The 13953-nt window shown below is 42.3% G+C and overlaps 2 protein-coding genes and 1 long non-coding RNA gene across 3 annotated transcripts; 1 reads left to right on the forward strand and 2 right to left on the reverse strand.

Annotated features, from left to right (window-relative positions):
- Nucleotides 1-699: 699 nt before the first annotated feature.
- Nucleotides 700-5826, reverse strand: oaz1a (ornithine decarboxylase antizyme 1a). Its single transcript, XM_068591596.1, is given in 6 exon segments — nt 700-1348; nt 1867-1952; nt 2118-2293; nt 2769-2855; nt 2857-2923; nt 5645-5826. Coding segments are annotated over 6 exon segments (666 nt in total). The 5' UTR covers nt 5764-5826; the 3' UTR covers nt 700-1217.
- Nucleotides 5827-6752: 926 nt separating this feature from the next.
- On the forward strand, nt 6753-9081 carry LOC137794677 (uncharacterized). Its single transcript, XR_011078325.1, has 5 exons — nt 6753-6873; nt 7116-7192; nt 7266-7400; nt 7799-7869; nt 8907-9081. It is a non-coding gene; the product is annotated as an uncharacterized lncRNA (long non-coding RNA).
- Nucleotides 9082-9453: 372 nt separating this feature from the next.
- On the reverse strand, nt 9454-13678 carry amh (anti-Mullerian hormone). The gene is given in 9 exon segments (XM_068591592.1): nt 9454-9938; nt 10530-10558; nt 10561-10939; nt 11021-11120; nt 11189-11300; nt 11402-11571; nt 11651-11893; nt 12084-12564; nt 13573-13678. Coding segments are annotated over 8 exon segments (1566 nt in total). The 5' UTR covers nt 12205-12564; nt 13573-13678; the 3' UTR covers nt 9454-9526.
- Between the last annotated feature and the right edge of the window lie 275 nt (nt 13679-13953).

Here is a 13953-nt window from a genome sequence, read left to right on the forward strand (position 1 = left end):
CAGCGGTGTCAAACTTAAACTTTAAAGAATTATCCGCCAATATAATCTTCATGCACAGCTACTCACTATTGATAGTTTGGGATGCACCCGATGAATGAAAACAAGGAAGTCAGTCTGGTTATAAATTTAAAAAAAACGAATGCATGTCATTTCAGTTTCAGTCACTAGGGGGCGCTATTGAATAAGGAACTGTTGAAACGATACAAAGCCCACAACAGGACTGCCATAAAGTCGCCCAATGTCATTACTCACCTTCTCCTTTGCTTCGGCTGTCAGCTGCACCTACAATTAAAACTCATACACACTTCTTACATACACACACACACACACACACACACACACCTCTCTTTGTCATGGAGGATGATCACAAAGACGAGGGTGGCCTCAACACCCCTTCCATGCGCGACTCTTTTTATATAACCGGCTTTTCTGTGCTCAATTTCACAACCTAAACGCTGTGAATGTATCTAGTTATTTATACCGTCTGGTATTCACAGGGAAGCGACTACTTCCCTGTACAGACGAGTGTAAACACCATGAAGGCAGCCTGGGGGACGCCGTGTGACAGCAGGCGACTTCCCGAGTGGCCCTTTGAACAAGGTGTGTACTCTTCTTCCTCGAGACACGATCAGATAACACAACGGGCGACCGAGTTTAACTCTCACGTGTCCGGATGATTACGCAACACCACAGACTCCATTCACTTAGGTGCACTTTTATTTAGTAGTTACTACATGCAGATTTCTATCAAGTGACTCATAGCAACAAATGAAAATCATGCACACGTAAAAAGTAAAAATAATTAACAGGAGGATCAACTGATACTATGAAAACACATCAACTTACAAGAGTAAGATGAATTCAAATTTATCATAAATATTACAGCGGGGAGATGATCGTCGCGGTGTTTCATGGGAGGGGGAATAGGAGGTCGGCACTACACATCATGAAGAGTAATACAGTGGCGAGGACACAATGCCCGGATATTATGAGGGCGCTTGTTCTATATTCCTGGTAGATTAACATCTTACACTAGTGCAAATATCATTGAAACACAGCACATGTAGCTAAAAAGGTAGAACCAACGAAAAGGGGAGACCTCAACCATACAGAACTTGGATAATATATTCATTTCTCCAAAAAAAAAAAAAAAATCATAAAGCTCTGCGTGGGTATGGATTGAGAGGAGAGCCACTTCTGCAACCGCTCAGCGTCATTTAATCGTCATCGGAGGAGTCTCGCTCGATGCTGTAAGCCATGAAGAAAGCGTCGGGGCGGGAGGGGACGAGGGGATGACCCGGTCTCACAATCTCAAAGCCCAGGAAACTGAACGTACGCAGCAGGGATGCTGGAGGGGAAATGAAGAGAGAACCAGTGTCAATATTTATTCACACATTATTATTTACTAAAAGAAGACATTTGGTTTTTTTATGCATGAAAAAATCTCAGTTGTAAAATTGTCAAACGCCCCTTTGATGGTTTTTGTGTTGATTTAGTCTGAAAACATAAATTTTCCACTGAATAAGTACAAATAAATTCATGAAAAACAGGAATGAGAAAAGTGACACATTGACGACAATCTATTCTGAGCTGGAGTTGTGCTTGTTTCATCTGCCCCAAACTAGCTGCTACTTTATGTTCATGCTCAGGTTTAGCTCCTGAAATAGCCCAAATGAAGCAGAACAAGGACAGCGAGTCCCAAGAAACTATTTCCTGAACCGGAGTTTGAAAACTGGACTCAAATAGCTCAAGCCAGTGTTTTTTTTAATACCGTAAATGGTTCAAATTTTAAATTGCCGGTGCTATACCAGAGTTTGTATATTAGGAATGGAACAGTTCAGGAAACCCAGACAAAAAATGTCTCACCTCTATCGTCACGGCTCTTGTGAAAGCAGATGAACACGTGACCAACCTGCAGCTGCTCTTCTGCAAACTCCAGCAGAAGGGCAAAACTGTGGAGAAACACAGCAAACAAAAATGTTAATGAATTATAGGACGGACGTGACTGAATGTCAGAGGGAAATTGTTATTCATGATGGTCTCAGCACATTTCCATCAGTGGGGAGATATATAAATTGTACAAATAAATATAAATCTTTCCGTTTCTGCCGACTGACCTGTCTTTGCTGCCCTCGGGCAAAGCTCCGGGAGGGATTTCCACGTAAAGGTTCCCTCCTTTCAGCGCCGCCCTCCAGACGCAGAGCTTGCCCTCAGAGCGCCGGGGCTCGAAGAGCAAGAAGCGCACTCTGCCATTGGCGGGCGCAGGCTCCTCAAGAACCAGCAACTGAGTATCCTGGAGGACAGAGAGGACAAGTGGGACAAGGCATTTCAGAGGACATCTTGAATAATCTTCTGTTGGCAGGGAAGACTACACGAAAATCGGTTATAACCGAGAGCTATAAAATTAGACTGTGAGGTTGGGACATCCTGCTCATTATCAAACAGGTTTTTAATCAGTTGAGTATGATAAGTAGAGTGACGATCAGATATTACAAATACACAGAATTTTATGTCTTTTGTATTATCTGGATCTTGAGTCTGTAATAAAGTTTTGATTGATTGATTACAATTATCTGCAGATGTATTACGTAAAACTATTCTATCAGTAGCTTTACTGAGGTCCAAGAGTGATAAGATTCAAAATTGCAGTATTGCAAACAACACTCTGTGTTTCATTCTCCCTCTTATCAAAAAAAAAAAAAAAAACACTCCCACTCAGAGAAAAGAACACCTGCTGTAAAAACCAGTAAAAAGACGGTTCAACTTACAGAATAGAATAGTTTAGCTGAAAGATTGCGATCCCGCTGGTCATTCCCTCGCCCACCTGGGATCTTCAGGGGTGGGTGAGGGGCATCAGGAGCACCACAGAGGCCCCGGACACGGGTTACTGCAACAGCGGGAGCACCTCCTGGGACTGGAGATACTGGAGTGCGAAACAAACGCACACACAGACGGAGCCATTGTGAGTCAAGTGTCCACTGAAGCTTCTGCAGCTAAACACAAACCAAGCCCCCGATATAAACAGAGCGCTCGGCACACGGTGTACTGTTGAGTGACTCATCACTGAAACTAAAGTAAAACAGTTGTGAACAATGTGTGAGTGCTGAGGAACTGATCCGTACGAAGCCGGTGGGCATAGTTTAATCGATAACTGTCCTCATCTTAGGCGCAGAGCCATGGTGAAAATTAACTTATTTTGAACACCTGACGCACACATTTGCATGATGTGTTGATTTGTCCACATGAAATTAACAAGCTGAGAAGCAGGAGAGGTTTAGATCACAAATGATCGATGATGTCCCATTTAAATGTTACGTCAGACAAATAATTAATACAACCTCAAGGCCGTTAATGTTTTCATATCTCACAAAATGCCGATCCTGCCGCTGTCACCCCTATGGAGACATTTCGCTGTTCACCCAAGAACCGTAGCACTGAACTTCCTAAAAACGGATTGGCGTGCCTTGCTGTTTCTATGAGGTAACTTTAAGCTTGTCACATGATTCTCAGCGGAAGGTGGCCGGAGGATCAGCCTCTGTTTGTTTAACTATTAGCCTGCCTGAGGGTACAGCTGCACTAACTGCGTCCCAATATAAGGAACACAACCCTTCGAAAGCATCGCAAACGCCCTCAGACACTCACAGATGCCCTCTTACGCAGATGCCACCGCTGCGCTATATGTGGAGCAGATGTGTGAAAAAAACAAACGGGAACCATTGTCCCTCCCATAACTCTGGCTAACCAGGTCAATGTGCAAGGCCCCATCCTTTCGCAAGGCATTGCACACAAACTCTCGCTAAATCCTTATTATCGGATTATGTAAAACAGCCAATTATCATCTTTACATAACACCGGCAATGCCGCCTCTTTCCTCCTGCATCAAAAAACGGACACGCAGCACCCGTTCGCTAGATCAACGTCTCCCTTCAGCGAACAGCCGTCTCTGAGGATCTCCGCGCCTCCATTAGAAAGCGCCACACATTCACGTCCCCGGTCGTCTTGGCAGAGACGGACGCTCTGGTAACATGAGCGGCGAGTCTCGCAAGCTGCTTGCACAAGAGCACCTTTGTCACATGTGAATATCATGTAAAAGACATTTCAGAGGAATATCATTACCTCAAGTATTATGCAAATGTTTTTGCTTCAGGCGGACAAAATGATGTTTTACTACCCTCATCTCAAAGAAGACAAACCGGATCAGTAGCTGTGACGGTTAAAAATAAAATGCATGGCTTAAAGAGAAAACTGTTTAATTATTGTGATATATTTTACAATATATCACGGTCATCATAGGGGTGTTAAATAGCATATATGCCATTGTTGCAGTAAATGCCGAAAGTAAGTATATCTATTGAATAAGAAGGAGCTTCTGTGTACAATATGTCATCACTGGACTCAAAATTACCCCTCACCCCTCCCCTCCTGCTTCGCAGTGCAGTGGAAATTTCCTATGAGTCCTTCACGACGCTATAGAGCTTCACAAACAACCTCGACAAGAATCTGATCAGGATCAGAATGAAGGGGAAAAACACCCCAAAAGGCAAATCGCTCTCAAGTCGTTTAAAAATCCTGATACATCAAACCCCAACGGTGTTTTTACAGGTTTTTAATTTCCAGTAAAATCACTCACGTTACATTAAAGCACACGGAATCCACCCACCAGTTATTTACATAATACTACTTAGGTTTGAGGGGACAAAGGTTATTTGAAAATATGTATTTATTTTAACTATTTCGACTGTGAACCCAATTAGTTCATCGAGCGGAAATCATTTCCGTTGATTCATATTGATAAACACGAGTGTCACGTTCAAGCAAAATTGAAAAAAACAAGCCATGAAGCCTCAAATTATCAGCTACGTCGGTTAGCAACAAGCTAACGTTACATAACCTTAAATAAACACGTCCGATGCGCCGTGGGGTCTGATAAGTCTAGCGTCAGATACTGGATGAAATACGATCACAATGTCCATGTTGTTATTGTCATCGACTGTTTTCACTGCAACGCCGAAAACATGAAACACGTGATGATATTTAACTGTAACGCTAGTTAGACATTAGCTAACGCAGCTAGCGACTCGACGATACATATTAAAATTAAGCAAACGCGCTTATAATAACGCAAAAATAATATATGTATTTATTTAATAAATACACACATACACCGTTATTATAGCAATTAACGGAAGGTGTGCTTACATATAAGAGGGGCTGTATAAAATACCAACGTCCGAGTCTAATCTAGTGTTAGCTAGCTAGCGTTTAACATTAGCTAACTAGCTAATGATGCGTTGAAAAGCATTACATGACAGTGTTAGCTTAGCGTAGCCGTCAACAGCTCTGTCGATTATTATTTTGCCCCTTTGCTGAATAACAACGCTAAGAAACGTTACATGTTAAATGCTGATCGGGGAACAGTTTTTGTAATTTAGGGGGCATTTTGTCATGGCGTAAAATTAAAGAGGCGTCAAAAGCCCCAACATTTTTTTAAGCCTGTCAACTGGAACCTATTGAGATGTGATGTAAACAAGAAACACGGCGCTGCCTCTGGAAGTATACACACGTCTCCCAGCTAGGCCGCGGGTTTTTAAATGCAGCTTAGCCCGTGAGCTAATTTAGCTAATAACAGTCCACAGCAACGTACCTTTCACGTTCGGGTTTATTACTGGATTGCTCAATAACAGGCATCTCGGATAAGTTTCTCTCTTTTTCTCTAACAAAACAATGACTATTCAAAATCGTCTGTAGGTTAGATTTAACCATCCGGCCAGCGTCAACACCAGCGACTCGCTCTGTCCTCTCCCCTCGTCTTATGCCCGAGTCAGAGCTGGCAGGCTGCAGTATTTGAGGGGGGCGTGTCCTGACCGCCATGACGTTTACTGTGAAACTTTGACGCACTTCACGAGCCCTCCTGAGCTGAGACATATGATTAACTCTCTGGCTCTAAATATTTAATTGAATGGTGAGAATAGACTACTTTAAATCAATGTAGGATGAGATAACAATGTAAAAAAAAGTACACTCTTTAAAAATGATATTTGAAAAATCTAACATCAAAGTGGCAAATAACCTTTGTTTTTTTATTACTTTTTATTATGACTGAAACATTAATAATCATTCGAACAGCATACATTGTGTTTATTGTCGTGCTCCAATCACATGTCAAAATCCTTAAAAGTGGCAATACATCGTTTCTGATTCTGATATTGAGAGCCGAAGTGTAACATACTGAAAGAAACCACAATGAAAATGTGGAATGATAGAATAAAGCACTTAAGATTTGATTAAAAGTGTACCTCTGGGGTCAGCAGGGACCTCAGCTTGGTAGCATGTTATATACGGCCTCCAAATTTCTCTCAAAATGGCGACAGCTGAGCCAGCGGCTTGCAGCTAACAGTGCAAACATCTGCAACAATGCCAAAGGAGCTAACCGTGTTTACCAGAGAAAGAATGCGACCACCAGTCGGTGGGATGGCATTATCAGTCGTACACTAATGGTACTAAACTAGGATAATGTAATAGAGTCACTCTTTTTTGTTCTTCCCCAACAGGGCAAGATTAATAATTTCACTATTTCCTCCCATCCGGCATCATTTTTGTTCTGTTATCAGTGGAACACAGACTAAAGCTGGTTGCACTTGTCAACCTACAGCCTCACTGCTGGTCAGGAGCAACAGTGTCAGTCCACACCATGAGTGTCATTTTCCTTTCCTTTTTTTTTTTTTTAAACTACTCTCATCTGTGCCTGTCAATCAAGAAGCAAAGGAGCAGGGTGCAGGGAGCAGGGTGTGGAAGACACCGTCTCTGGTGAAATCACCATCAAAACAACCACATTGACTTCAATGCTGAGACACGACAGAAGGTTCAACTCAGGTAAGTTAATTTTTTTCTTCTTCTCCTGTTCAGATGTTAATATGAAACTAAACTCTTATGATCATGTTTATCTTCTGCAATGAGCTGCAGGCGACTATTTTAAGCCGCCTTATGTTTGACTATGACACACAGGACCGTTTGAAAGACTGTGCACACACAGCAACACAGTCAAAAACATTGTAAAAACACTTTCAATTGGTTTTAAACTGGACTGGCACTTAATTTATCATCTTAACTTACAGCCTAATTACGGATCCAGCTTTGAATCTAAACCTCCACCTACAGGACTGGAGAGTTGGCACATCTGAACCCATCACAAGTAAGACATTATGTCCACACACCGAGTCAATTCTATGGCAACAAGCATCTGACTCGTTGGTGTCTGTCCACAGTGTCTTACGAGCGCATTCTGTCCATCGAAAGTTTGAGTGATGTTCCAAATCCATGGAAAGGATTCACCATGAACCGCTGCTTAGTGCTGGCACTGGTCGTCCTGGTTGTGAGCTCAGGGGTCAGCGAAGTGCACGGTGAGTACCGCAACCATGTCACACAAAGATGTATTCAGTTTGTGCCTGCATCAGTGACATGCAACATGTATGAAACTGTACTGCTGCTTTGGTGTATTCTTCTATTCATGTCAATACCACACTGGCTGTCAGATGCTGTGTCATACACTGTATTGCATTTTCTTTATTATTTAATTTTCTTAAATGAATATATTCTGCTATTTTACTGTATTATCAAGTATATACATTGAGTGTATATACTTGATATTTGTATGTTTAATTGCTTGCCTGCTGCTGCCACAAACAAATTTACCCCTGAATAAAGTATCTATCTATCTATCTATCTATCTATCTATCTATCTATCTATCTATCTCTCTATCTATCTATCCTAAACTCTTTATCTTCCTTTGTTTTCTAGACGCAATGGATTCTTTAGTTGAGGAGACGGGGTCTTTCTTTGGAAGTCTACAGGATGGTTCGATATTTCAGGTATTGTCTATCTCTGTAACACAGCTAAAGTGGTAGTTGAATTTTTTGTGTGTCTGTGTGCTGTTCTGCTGTTTAATTGCGTGATACAGATCAGCTGAGGCTTTTGTTTATGTTAAGTTTAAAGCTTTACACTAAATGGTGAGATTATTAGCTTTTTAATTGCGGCAAGTAAAGTCATGAACCAGCAGCTAATATATTGAGTTGCAAAACCATTTTCTCATTCTAAGCTCATGGGGGGTTTGGAGAAAACATTTTTTTCAATATATGGAAATTAAGACACCCTGAGGGATCAATTTGTTAGGCGGAGAGTTTAGTGCAGTGATGAGCACCAATTCCATGCTCCATTTTCATTTATTTGTTATTTTATGTTTTTAAACATTTCCTTCTGGGCCTTCAAATAATAGCATTATGGGTTTGGTTATGCAAGATTAATGCTAGGCTAATTAGTTAAATGCATTAGCATTGCACGACACACATTCGCGCAGAGCTGGTACTTGTTTCTTTATGGATTTTGGGGCGGGATTAAATCTGGATGATCGTCGGGAACCAGTAAAACAGCTCTGTGAACGATGACAGGTGTTACAGATGTTTTTTGTCTCATTGGAAGCTGTTTCCAAAAGGCATCGAGTCTCGAGCAGTGCCTTTGATTACAGATCAAGCAATATTAAAAAAAACAACCACAATGCCTCGCAAGTATGATTTCCTTGCATTGCATCATTTTACAAGGTCACAACTGATTATGATAATGAAACATCTTTCATACAGTGAAGCAACTCCAGGATCCGTTTCTTTGCTGTTCACTTGATTGTCAGACTCAAATAATTCAAGAATTAGAAACGGAACTATAAAATAATCACTATATTTAAGGGTATATTTCTCTTTAAATATAGCTGAATACTGGCAGACGTCATAAAATCTAATCCATGAAGTGACTGTTTTTGTAAAGTATATTGAAATATTTTCTGTTTTCATGTCGTTGTGTAATATGAGTGTTTGAGGCATCACTTTTTCAACTGTTTCCTGCTGTCCGTCTCCAGATTTCCATATGGGACAATTTCATGTGGTGGTGGGGATCCGAAGAAGTCGGAGCGATAAGAAGAAGAAAGAAGCCGATTGGCAACAGAGCAATCCTGAAGCCCAAGCCGAACGTATGATATGATGTCATCAACTGTCACACAACAACAGGTTATTAAATAAAGAGCACAAACAACCTTTCATATACTTTTCATTTAATAATATAAAAATACAGAACGTTACATTTATTAATCCATATCTGTTTGTTTTGTAGAGAATGTGTCAGGCTAACTAGAAATGTTCATCACATTAAACACACGTCTTTAAAACATTTAATCCAATCTATCTTTTAGTATCACTTATTCAGAAGTGTCACTTACCGACACATTGTAACACAATCTTATATTTTCATCAGATGTCACAAAGTTCTTCACAATTTTCAAACAATAATAAAATAATAATATCTTAATCAAAGCACAAAAAGCTGTATATATATATATATATATATATATATATATATATATATATATATATATATATATATATATATATATATATATATATGCCCGTAACAATTGCATGACACAAGTTTCAGTGTTATATGTAAAATATCACTTGATCCCACACCCAGTAGTAAAACATTTTAGCGGCATCCGCACTCCCTGGCCACCACATCTTTTTTGGTGGAGAGGAAGGTCCCGTGCTCGTTCAAGTCCACCACATCCAGGGCGTCGTAGGCCACGGGCACGCAGCACGGCGCCCGCTCGTCCACATTCTCGCCCTCGATGTGGAAGTTGAGCAGGACGGCGTGGTTGTTGCCGTTGCTCATGGGGAAAGCGCAAGAGCCGTGGCAGTTGTTGATGTTGACCGAGTTTGGGAGCCCGATGCGCTTTTCCAGGGACACGGTGAGGCTCCTCAGCCCGCAGATGTTGGCCCTCACTGGGTTGTCTGAACCGGCTCTGGTGGCCCGCAGTCCTCTCTGCACCTCGTAGGCCCGGGCCACCGTCTGCAGGGCCTTCAGCAGAATAAATGCACGGTACTGGCTCGCTCCTGTTCTAGAGGTAACAGAAGCAGCAGTTAAAAAAGGAATCCAGGATCATGATATACATTTTTTTTGAATGTCGGATGGGCTCATTTATAATAATAATTTATAACCGTGATTATACTGTGACTCACGAGCAGAGGCATCTTCTGTGTGTGTGTGTGTGTGTGTGTGTGTGTGTGTAGACTGTGAGGTAGCTCAACTTATCTTGATAATGAAAATGTGACAGAGAAGGATACAAGCTTCTTTTTTTTAACAGTAAATGAACAAAACACTTTATAGTTTTGTGATTATCTGATACTTTACAGAATTGTAAAGAGCTGTCTTAATTCTTGTTTGCTGTTTGCAATATTTCCAGCTTTGATATATAACTTCAAGTAGGGGATAAACAATTTAAATAATTAGCTGAAACTAATGAATGAATGGTTGAACCCTCAACCTTCTGCTTCTTCAAAAGGCCGTAGTACGAATGTAAACTTAAACCGATCTAAACAGACCAATTGGACGATCCACTTATATATTGTTAACAGTTCAATAAAATGCGCTTTAAATCAGTTCAAGTGAACACACGCTTTAGGAGACAGTTTTCTTTTGGACACATCACCTGCTGCCGGTTCCGTCAACGGAAACGCACTGAGGTCCTTGAGCCTCTCCAGCCTCTCCGTGGCCCTCTGACCCGCCTGCTCGTCCCGGATGACCTGCGTTATCTTCCCCGCGGTCTCCTCCAACCTCTGCTTGAGCTCCTCCAGCAGCGCGGGGGGAAAGGACAATTCTCCGCGGTGCACCTGAAACACGGAGCTCCAGCTGCTGAAGGAGAAGATGGTGATGGAGGAGGAGTTGATCAGTCCCGCCAGCAGGGCGTCGCTGGAGGATAAGTCCAGCATCAGGGGGGGCAGGGACTGCAAGGAGTCCAGCAGGAGCGGAGAGAGCTCACGGTGGTCCTGAGGCAGGACGTCACTCAGGAACCGCTTCAGCTCACAGAGGAAGGAGGTCTGGGAAGAGGCCAGGGGTGAACTATGAGGATAGAGAAAGAGAATATTAAAAAAAAAAGAACTTCTGACAGGAGTCAATAGGAAACATAAAAGCCATAACCACCTTGTGTCAGTTCCTCTCTCCCCAGAGAAAAGCAGAAGCGGAACTACGCTGATGTCAGTTCCTGATCTTCCACCAATAAGGATGTCTTTGAGGCTTCGACCTGCAAAGGGAGGAAAATGTGAGGAGGGTGCTCATGAAACCAGAAATCACACCGTTCTCGTATCTTACTCATATCGGGGGACTTCGTCTCAACAGAAATGCTCCATTTCTGGTAAACGTTGGCCTCTGTTGCTTTCCCCGTCAGCAGCATGTACCGCGTTTCTCCCGAGATGCACACAGTCTAGAAAAGACACGGAAAACCACAGCAGCATGCGTGACCAAAACCATACGCAACAGATTCAGGAACTTCAGGACAGACTTCCCTTCATGTATCATCTTTACCTGCGCGTGAGGATGCAGCGACTGACTGGTGAATGTGACGTCCACGATTCCTCCAGTGGGCGGGCTTTCAAACGCCAGGAGCAGCGCAGGGCTCCGCTTGAGCAAATGAGACGGCGGGAGGTCAAAGGTCAACATAAGCGTTCCTTTCTGTTCTTCCTCTGCCAAGAGCACTGATGGAGAAAACAAGACATCGCTTTTGTAGAAAAGCATCCAAATGATGCATTTGCCGTGATCAGACAGCGCTCATACCTCCAGTCGGGTGCAGCGCCTCCAATCCGTGTCTCTGGTTTCTGCTCGCTTCCTTTGCCAGCTCTAACAAGACTGAGCCCGACGAGCTGTCGGACGCAGTGCAGACCCCAAACTGAGACAAACTGTCGTTTGTGAGTTCACCGTCGGGAGCGACGGCGTCACGCAACACCTCGAAAATGTCATCCACGAAACAGGCTGCAGTTTGAGGGCCGTGATGAGAGACTTTGGAGGCCGATGAGGTTTCTGTTGATGGGAAGGTATAAAAATAAAAAAAAAATGACAGAATGTACTAAAAAAACAGATAAAAGCTAGAAGCAGGAACCGCATGCAAACAATCCAAAACACACACAGAATAAACAAAGAGCACCAAAGCCAAAAATGAAGACACGGCACATTAATGCACACGTTTGAAAGGGTTTTAATCTTGTCTGACCTGTCACTGCGGGGTCGTGGCCCGGGATCAGACGTCGTCCATGTGAGGCCGGCAGAGCCCCACAGAGCCTGGTGCAGCAGAGCATCAACGCTCCACAGCAGAAGAAATCCAAACACAACATCCTTCAGTGTCTGCGCGCGCGCCTGTGTGGTCAGACCTTTCTCAGTCGCTTGTTTTGAATGGGTCAAGCTCATGAGGAAGGGAGTTATATCCTCCCACCTTCCCCGGAAAACACACCGTCAGAGTAGGAATATCAGGTGTCCTTGATGAAACTGGATTCGATTTCAGTTGTTTACCGCACAGAAATGTGCTTTTTTTTTTTCCACTTCAAGATTATTTGTTTAAGTCAGATAACGCAAGAGAATGAAAGGCACGTAAAAGACACACGCTGAACCTCCCTGTCTGTGGGCTAAGACGAATGGAGGTGATGAGGACACATATTGAAGGAGGAACTTCTTGTAACTTTCTCATGAATAGCTCACTGTTGAAAGCAAAAGAGATAAGAGGTGTTTTTAATCCTTCATGGTTGCATGTAGAAAGGATAAGTTGCAATGCTATCGTTGAAAAGAACAACAGAGCTCCTGAGTGAAAAAATAACAGACTGTAAAAAACTAAATATGATATATTGTCTTTGCATTGCAATTAAAACACACAGTAAGTGCAAAACTAAAACTATACAAGAGTGTATTACAGATAGTTTTGTTAAGGACTGCTTTATTGCCAGTTATGAGAAGAATATGAAGTACTCCATTTGACAGTTAGCGTAGTTTAGCATAAAGACTGGAAACGGGGAAGCAGCTAGCTGGGCTAACAAACAGTCCACCAGGACAGCAAACACAGATAAGGACATATTACTTTTGGGAATAAAACTATTCTGCATTAAAAAAAATGCAGCTTAATCTTTTGCAAACTTAAACAACTTTCTATGGTGTGAGATTGCTACGAAACATTTGCTTTCGGAAATCTTCTTGTTGTCACTGTGAGGAAGTAACTGTGCCCTGCTCATGACCAACATTTGAACCACAACATTCTTACAATTTAATATTTTTGTTTTTTTTTGGTTTAACAAATAAGAAATAACATTTTCATTCGTGAGCTTTAGAGGTGCTGGCAGGCTGATTGTTACTTTTGGACCGAGCCAAGCTAGCTGTTTCTAACGGCTAGTTTGGCTATGCTAACAGGTAGCAACCTAGCAATTAACTCTAGCTTAATTTATACCATAAGTGGAATCAATGTAAAGAAAGCAAATATGCGTACTTCTCAAAATATGGACAAAATAGTGATTCCCAAAATTCTTGATTGAGTTGGCATGTTTGCACTTCCTGTTCCATTTCCTTAAATTCAATGGGTTTAATAAAAATCAGTTTGATGCCTGTAAGTAAATTCTGTCGTTGAAGACACTTTAAAAAAATTGTAATATTTTGTAATACGATTTACAATACTACAGTAAATACCCCTCTCGTGTGTCAAAAAAAACAAACAAACCCACCAACATTCCTGCAGCTTTCTATTCTCTCATCCCGGCTGCGGCGAGCCGTGCAGCGTTTGTGAATGCGCCGAGAGGAGCTGAATGAAACGGTATCTCCCCGCAAAGGTCATCCTAATGAATGTGTACAATGTAATTGCTCTCAGGGGGAGGACCGGAGAACAAAGTCCGGCTCCCAGAGAGGAACGTCGACATGGGATCTGCTTCCCTTCAAAGAGCCGTCACTCCCATCGCCACTCTCGCAGCTGCGCTCTTGTTTTGCAGACGGTCAAGGTCTCCATGCTGTTTAGTAGCCGCGTATCCCGAGAGATAAAGCCAAGGCTCATTCTTGTACACTACAAATCTTCAGTGCGGAATGACAAGAACGGTTCATTATTCTCTAAT

The sequence above is a fragment of the Clinocottus analis genome, unplaced genomic scaffold (assembly GCF_023055335.1).
Source record: "Clinocottus analis isolate CAN_PGR_092001 unplaced genomic scaffold, fCliAna1.0.p SCAF_25, whole genome shotgun sequence".
Taxonomy (NCBI): domain Eukaryota; kingdom Metazoa; phylum Chordata; class Actinopteri; order Perciformes; family Cottidae; genus Clinocottus; species Clinocottus analis.